At 42.3% G+C, this 21,163-nt stretch overlaps 1 protein-coding gene across 1 annotated transcript; it reads right to left on the minus strand.

Annotated features, from left to right (window-relative positions):
* Positions 1–1,940: 1,940 nt before the first annotated feature.
* Positions 1,941–9,906, minus strand: LOC129824481 (protein-lysine 6-oxidase-like). The gene is made up of 7 exons (XM_055884185.1): positions 8,718–9,906; positions 8,507–8,615; positions 8,042–8,173; positions 5,436–5,592; positions 5,168–5,263; positions 4,853–4,968; positions 1,941–2,590 (listed from the first exon to the last, which is right to left on the minus strand). Exons 1-7 carry the CDS (start codon positions 9,691–9,693, stop codon positions 2,584–2,586), a joined length of 1,593 nt encoding a protein of 530 aa, XP_055740160.1. The 5' UTR covers positions 9,694–9,906; the 3' UTR covers positions 1,941–2,583.
* Positions 9,907–21,163: the final 11,257 nt, after the last annotated feature.

Here is a 21,163-nt window from a genome sequence, read left to right on the forward strand (position 1 = left end):
TCTACTCTCTGTCTATTCCACCTGTATGTTGGCCCAATATGATGCCATGTCTCCCAATACGGAGTCTGTGTCACAACTTGCTTCATATGCGCTATACAGAGCATTACTTTTGACCAGACCCTCATGTGCCCTCATCAAAAGTAGTGCACTAGGCCTGTATAGGGAATTGGGTACCATTTGGGATACACACAAAAAGGATGTTTCCTTCCTGCCAAGTTGCGCCAACAATAGCTGGGTTGATGTGATTGTCTGAGGGATGTTAAGCAGAGGCTGCCAACCATCTCCATGTACTTTAGTTCCCCTTGAAAACCCTAGCCAGGAGAACCATTCAGATGTCTGAGCTGGGCGCTAGCATTCTTCTTCATGTTGCATGGCTCACAGCTGAGCAAACAGACACTATCTTCTCTTCAACATGGCATGTTTGAAATGACAGGCCCATCCAGAAAGGCACAGGCCCTCTCTAGAAGACCTGGCTGCCACTAGATGTGTAAGAAGCCAAGCACTGAGCATCTAATGTTCTTGTTCAAACAGTTGAAATGTTCAATCTTTGATGCTCTATTGAGTCTAGTCTACTGGCTTTTACTCAGATTGTCACTGACTGTCTGTAAATATTGGGCTGGAATTCCTAGACAGACGGGATGGAATGGAGTTGACTAAAGAGGAGGGGATTTTCCAGGCAGACAATTTCAATAACATAGACAATCTATGCTGGCACAGACACACCTTAGAGGCGTCCAGTGTAAAACAGCTCATTTGCTGTTCATTTTATATGTTCACTGTTCTTTCACAACAGAGTCTATGTCTGCTATGGTGACTTTAAATAGTGCAAATGCATGTTTTGTTCCCAAATTGGGTTATTTATTCAAAGTTAAATTTCTTTCAGTTACGAAATGTGTTATAACAAGTTTGGTACATGGTGAAATAACCAAGTCTTTCATTTCAGAATACACTTGATCTAAAAGGCTTGTAAAAAGAGCCTTTCTGTCAAAATGTGTCAGGAATAATGTACAAAAACCTTAATAACATTTAAGAGATGTGACCTCTACTCCTTAACCCTACCCTTTACCTCTTAACCCGATATAGGCCATGAGACTGCTACTAGAAGTCAAGGTGTGCTTGGTATTTACAAGCGGAGAGAGAAAAGGGCTTCATTCATCCCTCTGCATTGCGCGGTGCTTTAGTAGCCATGGCAGGGCGGTTTAACATCCTCTGGCCTCTGTCTTCACACAGCCCTGTCAGCAAGCAAACCGCTACAGATCACACTGCCACAGTAGAGCAGCTTGCACTGTTTGGTTCTCGGTGTGTTTGGTTCTCTCTAAGCCACAGGGCTTAGTATTTCAGCCAAGACTAAATCTGCACACACTCATCTCCACTCAGTACCAAGGTTGAGGTAAATTCCATTTCAATTCCAGTTAATTCAGAAAGTAAGCCAAATTTCAATTGCAATTTTTACTTATTGAAATGCTTTGTAGAGAATTGGAATTTCAGCGTACTTCCTAAATTGGCTGGAATTGAAATGGAATTGACCCCCAACCCTTCTCAGTACCAAGGTTTCCAGTCTCCATTCAACAGGTAGTTTCAATAGTTTTTCCTAGCCACCGTGCTTCTACACCTGCATTGCTTGCTGTTTGGGGTTTTAGGCTGGGTTTCTGTACAGCACTTCGAGATATTAGCTGATGTACGAAGGGCTATATAAAATAAACTTGATTGATTGATTGAGGTAAAAAGAGACAATTTCAGTCTATACATACTGCAGTATTTACAAAGCAGCATAAAAAAATACCTCATATCCCTTCTACACACTTTTTGTAACATATAGTTGTTATATTTATGATCAATCCCTTCCACAAAAATCTAACGGACACAAAGGTGCCCAATGGTTCATGCGACAAAAAGAATAGCCAGATGTGAACGTATTTTTTACATTCTCACTCTTCACCTTGTTTATTGTATCAACATTAACAAAAACGACAACAATTGGAATATTAACAGGTTTGAGCGGCATATAAACAACTTTTCATTGCAATTTAAAATAAAAAATGTCTTCATTCGCTCACACATGCATACACACTTACAAAGTGAATGGAAATATATTATTTCATTAATACTTAGCACATACAGGTCAGGCATTTGAAACGTATTAATTATGGCCACCAAGTGGTTAATCAACTGCATCTAACTATACAACTGCAGATCAAATATCAAAAAGCATAGTCTAATTCAAGCACAGTCCTTCTTCCATTCCATTTTCAAGATCATGCTAAATAATACAAAAATATTCCTCTTCTTCAACGGATAATGTCATATCGATTAAATACATTGTCATGTAATAATGCTCAGTAAATGCCTATGTTACAAAAGTTTTCGGTAAAAAAAATCCTCTTTTACAACTGATTTCCAAACATATAACACCCTAAATAACCCAAGGAACACATTAAGTTTCGAGGGGAATGCTGCACAATTTTATAAAAACGACTATCTACAACACCTACAACCGCAACAACTGGTTGAGATTGTTGTAGTTTACAGTACTTCAAGAGACAAGAGGAAAATACCTCAGAATCTTACATTCCAAGGAATGATTTAACCCCTGTGGAGATAGGAAGAGAGAGATGAACATTAAGAAACATTTTGTGTCTCAAATAATATTTACAGTGCATTTGGAAAGTATTCAGACCCCTTCCCATTTTCCACATTTTGTTAGGTTACAGCCTTATGTTACGAGTCCCGCCGAGGATGGTGCCTCTTCCCGTTCGGGCGGCGCTCGGCGGTCGTCGTCTCCGGTCTACTAGCTGCCACCGATCCCCTTTTCTGTTTTCCTTTTAGTTGGTCTAATTTGTTTCACCTGTTGTGTGTTTAGATTAGGGGTTATTTAAACCCAGTTTGCCCGCTCCCTTTTGTGCGGGCTTGTTTTTCTGTTTCGTGTTTGTGGTGTGTATTTGTGGATTTTTTGTGATTCAATTCACTTTGGACATTTCTCTTTACGCGCCCAGTGTTTAGTGTGGCGTCACCGGTTTTTAGGTGATTACTGTAAGGAAATAAATTCCACTCGTTGAAGAGATTCCTGCTCTCTGCACCTGACTCTTATTTCCACCACTGGAATTGTTACACCTTATTCTAAAATGGATTAAATAAAAAATGTTCATCATCAATCTACACACAATACCCCATAATGACAAAGAAAAAAATGATTTTTTTATTTTTTATTTTTTATTTAAATGTACCTTATTAAAATTAGTATTCAGACCCTTTGCTATGAGACTCGAAATTAAGCTCAGGTGCATCCTGTTTCCATTGATCAATCTTGAGATGTTTCTACAACTTGATTCGAGTCCACCTGTGGTGAATTCAATTGATTGGACATGATTTGGAAAGCCACACACCTTCTATAAAAGGTCCCACAGTTGACAGCTCAGAGCAAAAACCAAGCCGTGAGGTCGAAGGAATATTCCGTAGAGCTCCGAGACAGGATTGTGTCGAGGCACAGATCTGGGGAAGGGGTACCAAAAAAATCTCTGCAACATTTAAGGTCCCCAAGAACACAATGGTCTCTATCATTCTTAAATAGAAGAAGTTCGGAAATGGCCAGGGAGGTGACCAAGAACCTGATGGTCACTCTGACAGAGCTTCAGAGTTCCTCTGTGGAGATGGGAAAACCTTTCAGAAGGACAACCATCTCTGCTGCAGCACTCCACCAATCAGGCCTTTATGGTAGAGTGGCCAGACGGAAGCCACTCCTCAGTTAAAGGCACATGACAGCCGCTTTGAGTTTTCCAAAAGGGACCTAAAGGACTCTCAGACCATGAGAAACAAGATTCTCTGGTCTGATAAAACCAAGATTGAACTCTTTGGCCTGAATGCCAATCGTCACGTCTGGAGGAACCCTGGCACCATCCATACTGTGAAGCATGGTGGTGGCAGCATCATGTTGTGGGGATGCTTCTCAGCAGCAGGGACTGGGAGACTAGTCTGGATCAAGGGAAAGATGAACGGAGCAAAGTACAGAGAGATCCTTGATGAAAACCTGCTCCAGAGCGCTCAGGACCTCAGACTGGGACGAAGGTTCACCTTCCAACAGGACAACGACCCTAAGCACACAGCCAAGACAACGCAGTAGTGGCTTCAGGACAAGTCTCTGATGTTCTTGAGTGGCCCAGCCACCGCCTGGACTTGAACCCGATTTAAATTTCTGGAGAGACCTGAAAATAGCTGTGCAGCGACACTTCCAATCGAACCTGACAGAGCTTGAGAGGATCTGCAGAGAAGAATGGGAGAAACTCTCCAGTACAGGTGTGTCAAGCTTGTAGCGTCATACAACCGAAGACTTGAGGCTGTCATTGCTGCCAAAGGTGCTTCAACAAAGTACAAACAAAGAGTAAAGGGTCTGAATACTTAGGTGAATGGGATATTTCAGTTGTTTCTTTTTAATACATTTTCAAGAATGTTTAAAAACCTGTTTTTGCTTTGTCATTATGGGGTATTGTGTGTAGATTGATGAGGAATTAAAACACAACAACTATTGAATCCATTTTAGAATACGGCTGTAACGTAACAAAATGTGGAGAAAGTCAAGGGGTCTGAATACTTTACGGATGCACAGTATGCTACTTTACTCATTTTAATGCTATTACAATTACAAAAAACATCTATATTTGCCATCCAGACTCTATCTTCTGCACTTACATGCCCTTTGGGATGGTAAAAACTATGCAGGGCTGAGACATTGATATCTATGACGTCATGGCCAATCACAGAGAATATATGATTAAATTAGCCAATCATAGAAAAGATATGATATATTGGCCAATCACAGAGAATTTATGATATATTGGCCAACCACAGAGAATCTTACCTGGTTAGACGACAGTTCCGTGTTTGAACCTGAGTACCTGTGTATGTGACATCACATCTCACCACGTTGTTGGAATAGTCTGACTCTTGCACATGATAACTGGGGTTGACTGTGACCTAAGAAAATAAAGATTTGTGTGAACAACACTGCTTAGGTGAGATGGCCAAAGCACATACAGATCAGGCTAAAAGAAAATGCATTTAAAGTTAATCATTACCAAACAGAGAGTTCCTGTTGTAAGCTTTAGACAAAATCAAATCAAATGTTTTATTTGTCAATTACAATCCAGAGACAATAATCATATAATGTAGCTACCCTCAGGACGTAGTTTCCTGTAGGAACATCAGTGATGTCGATCCACTGACAGTCAATATTCGCAGCATATGTATCATGACATCCTGGACTCAGCCCCTGTTCAACACAAAACACAGTTATAACAAAATGTGGATCATATTCACCTTTTGTTACATCAGCAGGGTCCCTAAGCACTTTGTGCAGTACCCGTACCATACGTACCTGTGTATGGGCTGCAATTGTGGATTCAGAAAATGGTATGATGTTGTGTTTGTAGTGCAGTACTCACCTGCGTATGTGCTGTGCATGCGTAGCGGCGTCTGAATCCAGCATCACAGCCCGTGTCCTCCAGACAAAAACTGGCCTTGTGTCCCTCTGCCACCTTCCTTCCTGTTGTGACCTCTAACAGGTCATAGTTACTGAAGGCATCCATACTGTGGTAGTGCCTGGGGCAGGAGAAAGGAGGGAGTTTTTACACGTCTACCATCGTTGTGCAGTAAAACCATGAAAAGTAGTGCGCCTAAGCTGAAATCTGCTGTTTAGAGGGTGTTTGAATGTAATCCCAATGTAACCGTTATGATACACAGAATGCATTTCAAAACAGAATGGATGTACTCTGAAACACCCAAAGTGGTTCTTCTTATTTTTAAGAAAGTGTTGTGAAAACACTATTTGGTGTTTCAGTTCATGTAAAAAGGCAGGATCAAAACACAAACAGAATATTTTGTCAGACTGTGTCTCTCATTCAATCATTTATGCTATTGGTTTACAGCATACATATTGATTGATGATTTTCATTCAATATCTTGATTAACATTTTAAAGAAGACACTGGGTCTCCTGCTTGTCAAAACACCGCCCGAGTCAATCAGCCATTCTTCAGGACAAAATGGTTGTGCTTAACCACCCTTGTTACCCTGAGCACATGGGGCCCGATTCAAGCTTGAGATAAGTAGACTTAACATGGACTCAATGAAATATGGATTTAAGTCCATGTTAGATCAACTTATCTTAAGCCTGAATAGGGCCTTTGGAGAATTTTTGGGGGGTGAAATTCCACCTTCATTTTTTCTGTGCTTTGTTTAGACATATTAAAAACAGGAGGAGAAAGAAAAGGAGTGAAAGTTGGACAGGCGGAAGTGGGAAATTAACCCTGACTGCTGGGGGAGTAAGACGACAGATTTCTATGGAATTTGACCCACACAGCCACGTACTGTGTGAGGAACTTAGGCCCCAATATCAGAACCAAAATGTGAACTTCAAACATTGTGCTGCCGTACTATTCAGAATTCACCCAGTCTGATGCATGGAGGTGGACAGAGGGCATGCATGGCAGGTGTGACCTCTAGCAAACTCTATGGTCAAGTATAAAGACGGCCCTTCAAAAACCCAGACAGGTGAGAGCACACCAAACACGCAGAGGAAACTCTCCAAAACAATCTAAGAAAGTATGTAAATGAAAATGTGACTACAAAATGTTAGCACAAGTGATGGGAAACTGAGGCTTTCGGAAGGCTTCGGCACTTTCACCAAATTGTGACGAAAAAACTGGTCATTACTCTGAACTTCATTATCTGTTCACAATGCACATTAGTGACTTCTGCTGGTCAGCAATAAATAGCAGCATGTGATTATCAGAGACAGTTTTTTCTCCTTTGTTTTCATGAAAACTCCTTCACTTAAGGCCCCCAAAAGGCTAGGACCGGCTCTGATTGCATGTGTGGGTATGGATTTGGGTACGTAGACCCGTGAGCCACTGTGACACCACATGATGAGTTCGGATTTTGTGGCCCCCACCCCCATCAAACTTGCCCATCCCTGCATTAGCATAATGGATGACTGGTAGATCATATTGAGCCATGGGCTGGTTTGTATATGTGCTAACACATTTTGTATAAGTAGGTTTCCATTGACCCAGGTTTATTCGACAAAATAATTAAATAAATAATGATTGCGGAATAATTCTGAAGGTACGCTGGGAATGTGATGTCATCACATTACTATAAAGCTCCACTCCAAATTTAATTTGAAATGCATACTGCTTTCAAGATCTATTTTTCCACTATAAAAATGTTTCTTTGCAGGACAAGGATTGTCAAGACTTCAAGAATGCCTGAATTGCTTCCTCTTGCTTTTCTGGTTGGCTGTATGCAAGTTTCATCATCCAATTATTTCAGATTTACAGTTGTGTAAGTTTCACCATTGTACGGGCCCTGGTGATACGTTGGCACATGAGAAAGACTAGAATATGGCAAATATTTGTCAAATCTTACATTCTTTCCATGCTGCCTTTTGCGGGTTATCTGAGACATGAAACAGATAGGTGGAAGGGCCTACAGGATCTCGGGAATGTATTAATTAATGTGCAAATAGTTTAAGTGGATAATGGAAATACTCCAACCACTTTGTTTTTATTCAACACACTTTTTTTGGGGTGTGACACCATTACGCCCAACAATTTTTATCGACACAAGACAGTTCAATGGAAACGCACCGTAGCAGGCAATTGTCGCATCTGTTTTTCAACTTTCTAAATGTCGACAAAAAAATCATTGTAAAAGTTAATGGAAACGTAGCTACGGCCTGTATTTCTTTTCCATGAATGTTAAATATAATGTCACATTTCCGGTGATTTTGAAGAATATTGAAGAATACATGTTTACACCTACAGTTTAGTTACAATGATTAAGAAACTACACAAGACAAACAAAACGATCACAGATAACACAAAAAATACAGCAGCAGATTGTTACATTTACACATAGGTTATTCCTCTAACAGCACAAGAACTTGTATTGCCTGTCAGGAGTGACTAATTCCTATGGAATGAGGGAGACCTGAGAAATGGAGCTAGTTATTTCTACTTCCTATATGCAATTTACTTGGATTTACTTACTGGTGACAGCTGTGCCATTCCCACTGGTGTCTTGGTTTGACCGGAAGGAAGTCAGTGGTGCCTTGATTCTTGACCTTCTGGGGGAAGCGGAGCAGTACTCTGTAGTCTATGTCCCTGGCTGTGCTCGCTGACCTGGGAGAGACCACATATGGAAAGATACATTAACTGTCATCCTATCAGATCGTGTAAAAATTTGCAATGGTCAAAGTTAGTACATTTGACGTGTATTGGCTGTAGAAAACAACAGTAGCTAAGTGAGATCCTCTTTGTTGCTTATTGAGTCACACATTACCAATTGAAGGCATTATTTACATTACCCACACATAACTGCAGGAATTTAAGAGACAATGGGAAAATTTAGATTTTTTTCTGAAAGTGTATGTATTGTGGATTAAGAGATATACAGAACATATAATATAAAATAAATTGCACACAAAGCCAGTTGCATAGGCGCTTATAACTTACCTTGCCAAACAGTTCTCCTCAGCTGCACAGCGCAGCGAGTACATCTGCATTCGCTGGATGTAGGCACCAGCCTGGATGGAATACGGGTCTGGGACGAGGTCTGGGAGCCCTTGGGAATGATATAAAGCATTAAATATGGCTTTATAATCGCTTATAACGATTTCACCAGGAACATTTAAAATTATACACATGCGACAATTAGCATACTCACCATTCTGGAAATATCTGGTTCCGTATCCAGTGCCAGGAGCTGGCGCCGGGGGACGCCGCGTGCGCACTACCGGCGTTCTGCCTCTGGAGGGGTACATGTTGTAGAAAACGGAATTCCGGTGGTTTTTAAAAGGGTTCCTAGGATCGTCCGAGACCATGTCCTCGCCATTACTCGCTGCCTCGATCGACGTCTCAGCACTGTAATCGGGTCTGGGTACTGGAGGAGCATCCCTGCCGTTGGGGACGACATAACCTGAGTTGGAATGTTCCGTTTGTGCGGTTTGCCTGGAGATGGATGCTCCCGGCTCAGCGCGTATCTGTTGGTATTCTCCACCCGGCACTGCCTCGCTTCCCCGGGGTGGAGAGGCATGAACCCCCGAGCGAGCATCCCCGGTAGCATCCTGAGTGACTTGCGTTCCTCTCCTCGGTATCCCGCTACCGGAGAACTCGGGGAGCAGCGCGGGGACTGATGCGTTGACTCGGTATGTGTACTCTGGAGAGTAGCGCCGTGCGCCAGGGGACCCCACCACTCCCGCTCGGTATGGAACCTCAGGTTGCTGTCTGGCGCCTGAGTGCCGCCGAGCATTGGACACCACGTACTGCCCATTGTCATGTCCTAGAGCTACAGATCCAGGATCTAGAACATTGTTGGTTTGGTTCCGTAAATGTTCCGCGCCTAAATTCGATTCCACTCGTCCAGATCTTATGTGAGCCACTCTGCCTTCCCGCGTTCCAGGCTGCGTCTGGCCGGTGCCATCCCTCCTAGTGCTCACGTATACCGTGGACTGGCTCCTCGGGCGCGCCAGTGGTTGATACTCTGAACCGGTGCTCATTAGACTGTACACCTGACCGTTATTCTCCCACTGAATCCTCTGCCGCCAAGGCCCCACTCGCTCACGCGGTGGCTGCTGCTGTCCAGTAATAAGATGAGCTAGTCCTTGGAGAAGGTAAAAGAGCAAAACCGACCATTTCGCCATAACTGTTAATTTAAACGTACTAAACCCACTCTAAAACCCACTACGACATTAAACAATAGGCCTGCTCTATGACACGTAGGCCTATTTTGCAGAGAATCGGTTAAGGTGGGTATGTGGAGTAGATCAAAGTTCTGAGGAGGAGCGCGCGCACTATCCGTTTTAATGAGTAGTCCTACGCAGCATAGCCTGGCAGTTTTCTCTGCGTGCGGCGCTATTGACAGTTGGAGAGAAGAAGAAAATTGGAATTCTCAGACATTTTATGAAAATGGGCTAGTTTATTTACGCATGCACAGAAAGCCTGAGGTTCTAGAGAAACGCGTTTAACTCTTTCCTCCCTGTGAAGTTCAGTTACACAAGGCGTATACTGTACTGTAGCTTACACAAGCATTGAGCTTACTCAGCGAACTTTACGCAGTGGTGTCGTTTGGGGTCATCTGAATAGTAACGTCATTTTCTTGTGTTGCTCATGATCAATTTGGGCAATATTTCAATAAAATTGATACAAATACAATGAAGTGTTTTATGTGTCACTGATTTCCGCATTTTAATACATTTGGCAAATGTTTTTCGTAAAAATGAGCAAATAGCTAGCTACCCATTATAAGAAAGAAGAATTGCACTCAACAACATAAAAGTTTGTAATTACTGTCCCTCTCTTCTAAAGTAAGAAATATAAATTGTTCAAACTCATTACCACATGCTAAATAATGAAAATTGCTTGAGGAGAGACTAGGCCTATATATTAAATTACTACTTCCTTGCTTTTATACACTATACCCTTCTTCAGTGAATATTGATTGTTCAATCATAAAATAGGCCTAACCAACTTGTCTACATATATTTCATTGTGAACAACACAGTGGGCTAATATACATATATATCCAAGTGCTGACATTTCCAAACCCTCTCTCATCCCTCTGTCTGTCTGTACACACAAACAAGCCCTGGTATGGGAGAGCAGGCCATGGGGTGGCAGTGTAAATCTGTGTTTGAGACACTTGTCAGGACATGCTGTCACAGAGTTTCTGTTAGGCTACAATGTCCAGTTGCATTGAAACATTGTCACAATTCGACCTTGGACTTTCCATATTGCTATTCATAATACAGCGTCTAATGACACATGAAGTTAGTATTGAAATAGAATCAAATCAATCACACATATTCTGTTAATTTTGCTTGAGGCAGACATACTCACTACTCACATACTCATAAAGTTGATACCGGGGTCTGTGGACACATTCATATGTGTAAAATATTTTGACATGGCAGGCTACATCAGATCAATTGAATCGAATATCTCCTACAAAATGTGATTATTGGTCAGTTGACACCTTGGAGAGACCAGGAGAAGTCAGTGTGCGAACGCACGCGTAAGGGCATTTTATAGGCTGCTGGCCCAATAGCATGCTTTCTGGCAAAATACATCTGTTGCAGAATGTGCCGCTGAGGAGAACAGTTTGGCGAGGTAAGCTGTAGGTGTCCATGCAACTGGCTTTGTGCGCTATGTTTTCACAGTATATGCTCTTTATATATCTTCATCCACAATACATACATTTTCAGAAATAATTTCTGCATTATCCCATTGTCTCGTAGATTCAGAGTGTTTAATAGTCACATGTACAGGGTTGCAGGTATGATTGCAGAGTACAGTGAAAATCTTAGGATCGGTGTCCATAGGGGGAGTAGCAGGGGGGGGGGGGGGGACAGGTAGCTGACTAGTGGTGGCTAATCAGCAGCCTGATGGTCTGAAAATTGAAGCTATTGGCCAGTCTTTCAGTTTTTGCCATGATGCTTCTGTACTGCCCGTATCTGAGTGATTGAAGCTGGGAGAACAGGACATGGTTTAAATGGGGACAGGACGAATTTCTGCATTATCCTGACTTTTAAGAATCGCTGTCATGCCTTCTTCACCACTGTGTCCTTGTGGTTTGACCATTTCAACTTCTCTGAGATGTGTATGCGAATTTGAAGTTATTGACCATCTCTTCGGCCAACAGAATATCACACTCAATTCGTGCAAATATGAACAAAAAGTATTTCAGCAGATTTCGTTAATTTTTGTGTGGCTTAATTCATGTGAAAAGACACACATTTCTGTGTGACTTCATTCATGGGAAACTACATTTTTGGGAGGCAAACTTCAGAACAATCTTTTGAAAGTTATTATAGCAATGCATGATGGGCAATGGTGTTCTACACTGCCTTTTTTAACGTAGTTTTTATTTTTTATTAATGCCAATACTGTTTTTCTATGCTTGTTTTCGCTTAATACTTTGGGATACTGGTGCACTTGTAGTCAGAAAGGCCATTTTTTTCGTGTAGGTAGGCCTACACAATTTTCTTCATAACACATTTCATATTTTGTTGTGCCTAGATTGCACCAGTTTTTCATGTACATTACACGATTTCTTTCACAATTAATTTTATACAAGGTTATGTGGAATTTTATGAGGGTTGTCAGATTGGAGAAAAATATTAACATTTTTGTGGGTATTGTTGAAAGTTGGGTAATGGGGATACAATTTTATGATGGGAAATTATAATACACACCATAATACACACACACAAACACTTACACACACTCACTTTGTTTGTAATGTATTGATTTTATAGCCAACTCTTGACTTTTGTACGAATAGTTTTTAAAATAAAAGATTTGTATCTAGTTGTCCCATATTCATTATCTTTGTAGATTGCATGTTTCAATAATGACTAACAGGGTTAAATAGTTGTAAATCTCTGCTTGATTTAGCTTTTGGTATTATTTGGCATTTTAATACATATTCTGTATTTCCACTGAAGAAAGCAGTAATTAATCAACACACTACTGTAAATAAATGGACACTACCTGTTATAAAGCGGAAATTGTTCTCCGTAAATACAGTACCAGTCAAAAGTCTGGACACACCTACTCATTCAAGGATTTTTCTTTATTTTTACTATTTTCTACATTGTAGAATAACAGTGAAGACATCAAAACTATGAAATAACACATATGGAATCATGTAGTAACCAAAAAAGTGTTAAACAAATCCAAATATATTTTAGATTTTAGATTCTTCAAAGTAGCCTTGATGACAGCTTTGCACACTTTTGGCATTCTCTCAATCAGCTTCACCTGGAATGCTTTTCCAACAGTCTTGAAGGAGGTCCCGATATATCTGACCCGTTTCAGGACACTAGGCATATGTTGCAAGTCACGACATCACAGGAGAGCCGTTTGAACATAAAACTGTTTTTTTTCAATAACAAACTTTTATTCCATCCGTAAATACGAATGAAGTTCTTAAATTACGAGCCTAGTTGGTTTAGCCAAAGAAAAAGTCAGGAACCTTCCCGCTAGCCATGATTGGCTGAGATAATGAGTGGGCTAGACATGCCAGAGATGAGTTTCAGATTGGTCTGCGGTGTAGCATCTTGTGTCTGTAAAATGAGCTGCTCGTTATGCATATATAATCCTATCTACTGCAGTTTTTTCGAAAGATATAACGTTAGCCATGGAGAACTGCAAATATGTTGCTCCTGCTCTCAATAACATTGCTGCCTTGAATTTATCAGGCGCTATCTACAAAGGTCAGTTGGAAAAAGTTGTGATGGACTACTTTCTGGAGGACGATCGTGACTCTGAAAATAAATCAGATGATGAGGAAATCCCTTATTTAGGTAAAAACATTTTCATTGAAGAAGACATTGTAGAGTTTTCTGATGACAGTGATAGGGAATAAAAGGCGATCAACAGTTTTGTCACGGAAGATTTTGACCGAGTTTTTAAATCAGTGGAATGTCTGGTAGAAGCAGAGTATGATATGGAGATTAGTAGAATTCTGCCGTTTGATTGCAAATGCATAGGTAGTCAAATAGAGGCTGTTGTATGAAACACATCTCCGGATTACATCTTCAAACTAAGGACAACCATGGCATCCGTGACAGAGAGGGAGAAAGATCTGATGATTCTTATGGGTCAGTGTGAACCAGAGTGACTTGGCAAGCTGTGCAAACTAAACGGAAACAACACAGTACGTCTTATTTAATTAAGCAAGCTGTGCAAACTAAACGGAAACAACACATTACATCTTATTTAATTAAGCAAGCTGTGCAAACTAAACGGAAACAACACAGTACGTCTTATTTAATTAAAGGGGTTGCAGTCTGCCGTGAAGCCTTCATCCATGTATATGGGTAAGAGCCTAGCTACAGTTTCAGATATTATACGTTTCTAATTTTGTCAGAAAGTTGTTTTCATGGCAAGTTAAAGCTTGCTGTTAGCTGGCTGGCTTGCTAGCTAACATTGAACCTATTTGGATAACTTTAGTTAGCTATGCCAATCGGTTTATATTGCTAGTACTCTATGGATTGGGATTATTGTTAAATTGTTTAGCTAGCTAGCTAACGTTATTAACGTTACATGTCTAAACAAAAGACGCCAAGTTAAAGCTTGCTGTTAGCTAGCTGATGTTAGCTGAGGTTAGATGGCTGGCTTGCAAGCTAACATTACGTGTAAGAACTGTGTGTATTGATGTTGTATCAGAATGCCATTTTTATCTATTGTATAATAATACTAACAAATATTTGCATCTGGAATTTGTCTTTCACCATCAGCAGAACACTGCGGAAATACGTTTTGTACATATTTGCACAAATTGAGTGTGAGATTGTATGTGTTACTGTAAATAATGCCTTTAATTGGACATTTGTGACTCACTAGGCAACATAAACAGGATTTCCCTTAGCTACTACTGTTTTGTATTGCTAAATAAACGCAAAACTTACTCATTTTGACAATTGCTAAATTTGAGCATCCCCCCTCTTGACAGCGGAGAGAAAAATTTACATTTTAGAGTTAATTTCCTGCAATTCTACACAATTTGCTGTGGGGCATAGCCAAAATGTTGCCGTTTTAAATCAAGTTTTCTGCAATTCTACTCATTTTTCCAAGGGGTGGAGAGACAAACATGCTATTTTTAAATGATATCTGAGTGAGAGTAAGTAACAAAATCAATTGGGGCCCCAGTCAGTAATTCGACCATGATTATTACAAGTTTGATAGTTGGCTAGACTAATTTACCAATCTAAAAAATGTTAGCTGACATGGACTTAATTGAATGATTGTCAGTGACTGACATACATTGAGCTCCAAAAAGTATCGGGACAGTGACACTTTTGTTGTTGTTTTGGCTCTTTACTCCAGCACTTTAATTTTGAAACGATATTGTCACGTTCCTGACCTGTTTTCTGTTGTTTTGTATGGGTTTAGTTGGTCAGGGCGTGAGTTGGGGTGGGCATTCTATGTGTTGTGTTTCTATGTTGGGTTTAATGTGTTGCCTGATATGGTTCTCAAGTAGAGGCAGGTGTTTGACGTTTCCTCTGATTGAGAACCATATTAAGGTAGGCTGTTCTCACTGTTTGTTTGTGGGTGATTGTCTTCCGTGTCTGTGTATGTCGCACCACACGGGACTGTTTCGTTGTCGTTCGTGTATGTAGTCTGTTCCTGTTTGTGCGTTCTTCGTGTTATTATGTAAGTTCCGTGTTCAGGTCTGTCTACGTCGTTTTGTTGTTTTATAGTTTATTCAAGTGTTCATCGAGTTTCGTCTTGTTAAAATAAAATATTATGGATTCAACCTACGCTGCATTTTGGCCCGACCCTTACTCCTCCTCCTCGTCCGAGGAGGAGGCATTAGACGAGCGTTACAGATACAATGAGTATGAGGTTAAAGTGTAGACGGTCAGCTTCAATGTGAGGGTATTTTCATCCATAGACATTTTAGCAAATTTGTTGAAAATTAAATACAGAAATATCTACATAAGTAGTCACACCCCTGAGTCAATACTTTGTAAAAGCACCTTTGGCACCGATTACAGATGTGAGTCTTTCTGGGTAAGTCTCTATGTGCATTCCACTACCTAGATTGTGCAACATTTGCCAATTTTTCTATTCAAAATTCCTGAAGCTCTGTCAAATTTGTTGTTTATCATTTCTAGACAACCATTTTCAGATCTTGCCATAGATTTTCAAGTAGATTTTAAGTTAAAACTGTAACTCGGTCACTCTGGAACATTCATTGTCTTGGTAAGCAATTCCCGTGTAAATTTGGCCTTGTGTTTTTGGTTACCTTCCTGCTGAAAGGTGTATTAACCTCCCAGTGTCTGGAGAAAAGCTTACTGAACCAGGTTATCCTCTGAAATTTTTCTTCACCCCACCCCCCCATTCCGTTTCTCTTTCATCCTGAAAAACTCCCCAGTCTTTAACGATTACAAGCATACCCATAACATAATGCTGCCACCACTATGCTTGAAAATATAGAGAGTAGTACTCAGTAATGTGTTGTGTTGGATTTGCCCCAACATAACACTTCGTATTCAGGACAAAAAGGTAATTGCTTTGCCAATTTTTTTTCAGTATTACTTTAGTGCCATGTTGCAAACAAGATGAATGTTTTGGATTTTTTAAAATCTGTAAATTTTTCCTTCTTTTCACTCTGTCATTTAGATTAATATTGTGGAGTAAGTACAATGTTGATCCATCATCAGTTTTCTCTTATCACAAAGTATTACAAGATGGCATAGCAGTCAGACGTCCTCTGTCCTCGTCTTGTCGTGTCCCGTGTGTATATATACACTGCTCAAAAAAATAAAGGGAACACTTAAACAACACAATGTAACTCCAAGTCAATCACACTTCTGTGAAATCAAACTGTCCACTTAGGAAGCAACACTGATTGACAATAAATTTCACATGCCTTGGTGCAAATGGAATCAGCTATCATTTAGCTCGAAAAGCTATCGCCAGTTTTGTACAACGCGACTCAGACCAGAGCATACCGGACCTATTTTCTCTCCATATCCCCGGATTTCTACCTCAAGCTCTGGACATTTACACCTGGATCTTGCAGCTAGCTAGCTGCTATCTGAGTGACTGTTGGCTAACATCGGTCCCGGAGCTAGCCAGCTGAAGAGCTCCATCAGCCATTCCTGGGCTACAATCACCTATCCGGACCCGTTTTACTGCCGATGCGGAGCCCCACCTGGCCTTCACGACTGGACTACCGACGTTATCTGCCCGAGGGAGTTATCCAACTGGCCCCTCCGTCACGACGTAACCTAAACGCCCATCTGCGGCCCGCTAATCGTTAGCTGTCTTATCTGCTGCTATCTGAATAGGTCTATCGGACAATTTTCTTTGGCTTTCTATAACTATAACTATTTTGACAATTGGATTGGTCCCCTCTGCCACACGATGCCCCACTAATCTACCGACGGAAATGTACGAGGTGGCTAAAAACAGACCTCCATCTTCTGCCAGCTTGCTACCCATGGCCCGGCGAGCTGTCTGAATTGCCATGACCCCAACCAACCTCACTACTCACTGGACCCTTATGATCACTCGGCTAAGCATGCCTCTCCTTAATGTCAATATGCCTTGTCCATTGCTGTTCTGGTTAGTGTTTATTTGCTTAATTCACTGTAGAGCCTCTAGCTCTGCTCATTACACCTTATCCAACCTTTCAGTTCCACCACCCACACATGCGATGACATCACCTGGCTTCAATGATGTTTCTAGAGACAATATCTCTCTCATCATCACTCAATGCCTAGGTTTACCTCCACTGTATTCACATCCTACCATACCTTTGTCTGTACATTATACCTTGAAGCTATTTTATCGCCCCCAGAAACCTGCTCCTTTTACTCTCTGTTCCAGACGTCCTAGACGACCAATTCTCATAGCTTTTAGCCGTACCCTTATCCTACTCCTCCTCCTCCTCTGTTCCTCTGATGATGTAGGGGTGAATCCAGGCACTGCAGTGCCTATCTCCACTCCTATTCCCTAGGCGCTCTCTTTTTTTTTTTTTTTTAATTTTATCCCATTTTCTCCCCAATTTTCGTGGTATCCAATCGCTAGTAATTACTATCTTGTCTCATCGCTACAACTCCCGTAGGGGCTCGGGAGAGACGAAGGTCGAAAGCCATGCGTCCTCCGAAGCACAACCCAACCAAGCCGCACTGCTTCTTAACACAGCGCGCCTCCAACCCGGAAGCCAGCTGCACCAATGTGTCGGAGGAAACACCGTGTACCTGGCCCCCTTGGTTAGCGCGCACTGCGCCCGGCCCGCCACAGGAGTCGCTGGAGCGCGATGAGACAAGGATATCCCTACCGGCCAAACCCTCCCTAACCCGGACGACGCTATGCCAATTGTGCGTCGCCCCACGAACCTCCCGGTCGCGGCCGGCTGCAACAGAGCCTGGGCGCGAACCCAGAGACTCATCAAAAGAGAGCGCCTAGAGGGGCCTCCCGGGTGGCGCAGTGGTCTAGGGCACTGCATCGCAGTGCTAACTGCGCCACCCGGGAGGCCCCTCTAGGCGCTCTCTTTTGATGACTTCTGTAACCGTAATAGCCTTGGTTTCATGCATGTTAACATTAGAAGCCTGCTCCCTAAGTTTGTTTCATTCACTGCTTTAGCACACTCTGCCAACTCGGATGTCCTAGCCATGTCTGAATCCAAAAACTCTGAAATCTCCATCCCTAACTACAACATTTTCAGACAAGATAGAACTGCCAAAGGGGGCGGTGTTGCAATCTACTGCAGAGATAGCCTGCAGAGTTCTGTTCTACTATCCAGGTCTGTTCCCAAACAATTTGAACTTCTACTTTTAAAAATCCACCCCTCTAAAAACAAGTCTCTCGCCGTTGCCGCCTGCTATAGACCACCCTCTGCCCCCAGGTGTGCTCTGGACACCATATGTGAACTGATTGCCCCCCATCTATCTTCAGAGCTCGTGCTGCTAGGTGACCTAAACTTGCATATGCTTAACACCCCAGCCATCCTACATTCTAAGCTTGATGCCCTCAATCTCACACAAATTATCAGTGAACCCACCAGGTACCACCCCAAACCCGTAAACACGGGCACCCTCATAGATATCATCCTAACCAACTTGCCCTCTAAATACACCTCTGCTGTTTTCAACCAAGATCTCAGCGATCACTGCCTCATTGCCTGTAATCCGTAATGGGTCAGCGGTCAAACGACCTCCACTCATCACTGTCAAACGCTCCCTGAAACACTTCAGCGAGCAGGCCTTTCTAATCTACCTGGCCTGGGTATCCTGGAAGGATATTGACCTCATCCCATCAGAAATTTTGAACCAGGAACAGATATAGCCCTTGGTTCTCTCCAGACCTGACTGCCCTTAACCAACACAAAAACATCCTGTGGCGTTCTGCATTAGCATTGAACAGCCCCCGTGATATGCAACTTTTCAGGGAAGTTAGAAACCAATATACACATATACACAGGCAGTTAGAAAAGCCAAGGCTAGCTTTTTCAAGCAGAAATTTGCTTCCTGCAACACAAACTCAAAAAAGTTTTGGGACACTGTAAAGTCCATGGAGAATAAGAGCACCTCCTCCCAGCTGCCCACTGCACTGAGGATAAGAAACTCTGTCACCACCGATAAATCCACTATAATTGAGAATTTCAATAAGCATTTTTCTACGGTTGGCCATGCTTTCCACCTGGCTACCCCTACCCCGGTCGACAGCACTGCATCCCCCACAGCAACTCACCCAAGCCTTCCCCATTTCTCCTTCTCTCAAATCCAGTCAGCTGATGTTCTGAAAGAGCTGCAAAATCTGGGCCCCTACAAATCAGCCGGGCTAGACAATCTGGACCCTTTCTTTCTAAAATTATCTGCCGAAATTGTTGCAACCCCTATTACTAGCCTGTTCAACCTCTCCTTCGTGTCGCCTGAGATTCCCAAAGATTGGAAAGCAGCTGCGGTCATCCCCCTCTTCAAAGGGGGAGACACTCTTGACCCAAACTGCTACAGACCTATATCTATCCTACCTTGCGATTCTAAGGTCTTCGAAAGCCAAGTCAACAAACAGATTAGAGACCATTTCGAATCCCACCGCACCTTCTCCGCTATGCAATCTGGTTTCAGAGCTGGTCATGGGTGCACCTCAGCCACGCTCAAGGTCCTAAACGATATCTTAACCGCCATCGATAAGAAACAATACTGTGCAGCCGTATTCATTGACCTGGCCAAGGCTTTCGACTCTGTCAATCACCACATCCTCATCGGCAGACTCAATAGCCTTGGTTTCTCAAATGATTGCCTCGCCTTGTTCACCAACTACTTCTCTGATAGAGTTCAGTGTGTCAAATCGGAGGGCCTGTTGTCCGGGCGTCTGGCAGTCTCTATGGGGGTGCCACAGGGTTCAATTCTTGGGCCGGCCCTCTTCTCTGTATACATCAATGATGTCGCTCTTGCTGCTGGTGAGTCTCTGATCCACCTCTACGCATACGACACCGTTCTGTATCCTTCTGGCCCTTCTTTGGACACTGTGTTAACAACCCTCCAGACGAGCTTCAATGCCATACAACTCTCCTTCCGTGGCCTCCAACTGCTCTTAAATACAAGTAAAACTAAATGCATGCTCTTCAACCGATCGCTGCCTGCACCTGCCCCATCCTTCACTCATGCTCCCAAACATACCCTCGTAAAACTGACCATCCTACCGATCCTCGACTTCGGCGATGTCATTTACAAAATAGCCTCCAATACCCTACTCAATAAATTGGATGCAGTCTATCACAGTGACATCTGTTTTGTCACCAAAGCCCCATATACTACCCACCACTGCGACCTGTATGCTCTCGTTGGCTGGCCCTCGCTTCATACTCGTCGCCAAACCCACTGGCTCCAGGTCATCTACAAGACCCTGCTAGGTAAAGTCCACCCTTATCCCAGCTTGCTGGTCACCATAGCAGCACCCACCTGTAGCACGCGCTCCAGCAGGTATATCTCTCTGGTCACCCCCAAAGCCAATTCCTCCTTTGGCCGCCTCTCCTTCCAGTTCTCTGCTGCCATTGATTGGAACGAACTACAAAAATCTCTGAAACTGGAAACACTTATCTCCCTCACTAGCTTTAAGCACCAGCTGTAAGATCAGCTCACAGATTACGGCACCTGTACATAGCCCATCTATAATTTAGCCCAAACAACTACCTCTTCTCCTACTGTATTTTTTTATTTATTTATTTTGCTCCTTTGCACCCCATTATTTCTATTTTCCACATTCTTCCACTGCAAATCTACCATTCCAGTGTTTTACTTGCTATATTGTATTTACTTCGCCACCATGGCCTTTTTTTGCCTTTACCTCCCTTATCTCACCTCATTTGTTCACATTGTATATAGACTTATTTTTCTACTGTATTATTGACTGTATGTTTGTTTTACTCTGTGTTGTTGTATGTGTCGGACTGCTTTGCTTTATCTTGGCCAGGTCGCAATTGTAAATGAGAACTTGTTCTCAACTTGCCTACCTGGTTAAATAAAGGTTAAATTAAAAATTAAAAAAATTAAAAACAGCCATTAAACTCTGTGGTGCCTGGGAAAATGTTGATCCCGCAGTCATAGGGTCAGTGCAGAGGAAGTGAAGTGGCCCTAGAGGTCCTGGTACTCC

Source organism: Salvelinus fontinalis, chromosome 26, assembly GCF_029448725.1.
Source record: "Salvelinus fontinalis isolate EN_2023a chromosome 26, ASM2944872v1, whole genome shotgun sequence".
NCBI lineage: Eukaryota > Metazoa > Chordata > Actinopteri > Salmoniformes > Salmonidae > Salvelinus > Salvelinus fontinalis.

Excerpts from the sequence above, each read along its gene's own strand:
- LOC129824481 (XM_055884185.1), bottom strand. The coding sequence starts at position 9,693 with ATGGCGAAATGGTCGGTTTTGCTCTTTTACCTTCTCCAAGGACTAGCT. Across the intron at positions 8,616-8,717 it reads AACCAGATATTTCCAGAATG|GGCTCCCAGACCTCGTCCCA; the intron begins GTGAGTATGCTA and ends ATCATTCCCAAG. Across the intron at positions 4,969-5,167 it reads CAGGAAACTACGTCCTGAGG|GTCACAGTCAACCCCAGTTA; the intron begins GTAGCTACATTA and ends TTATTTTCTTAG.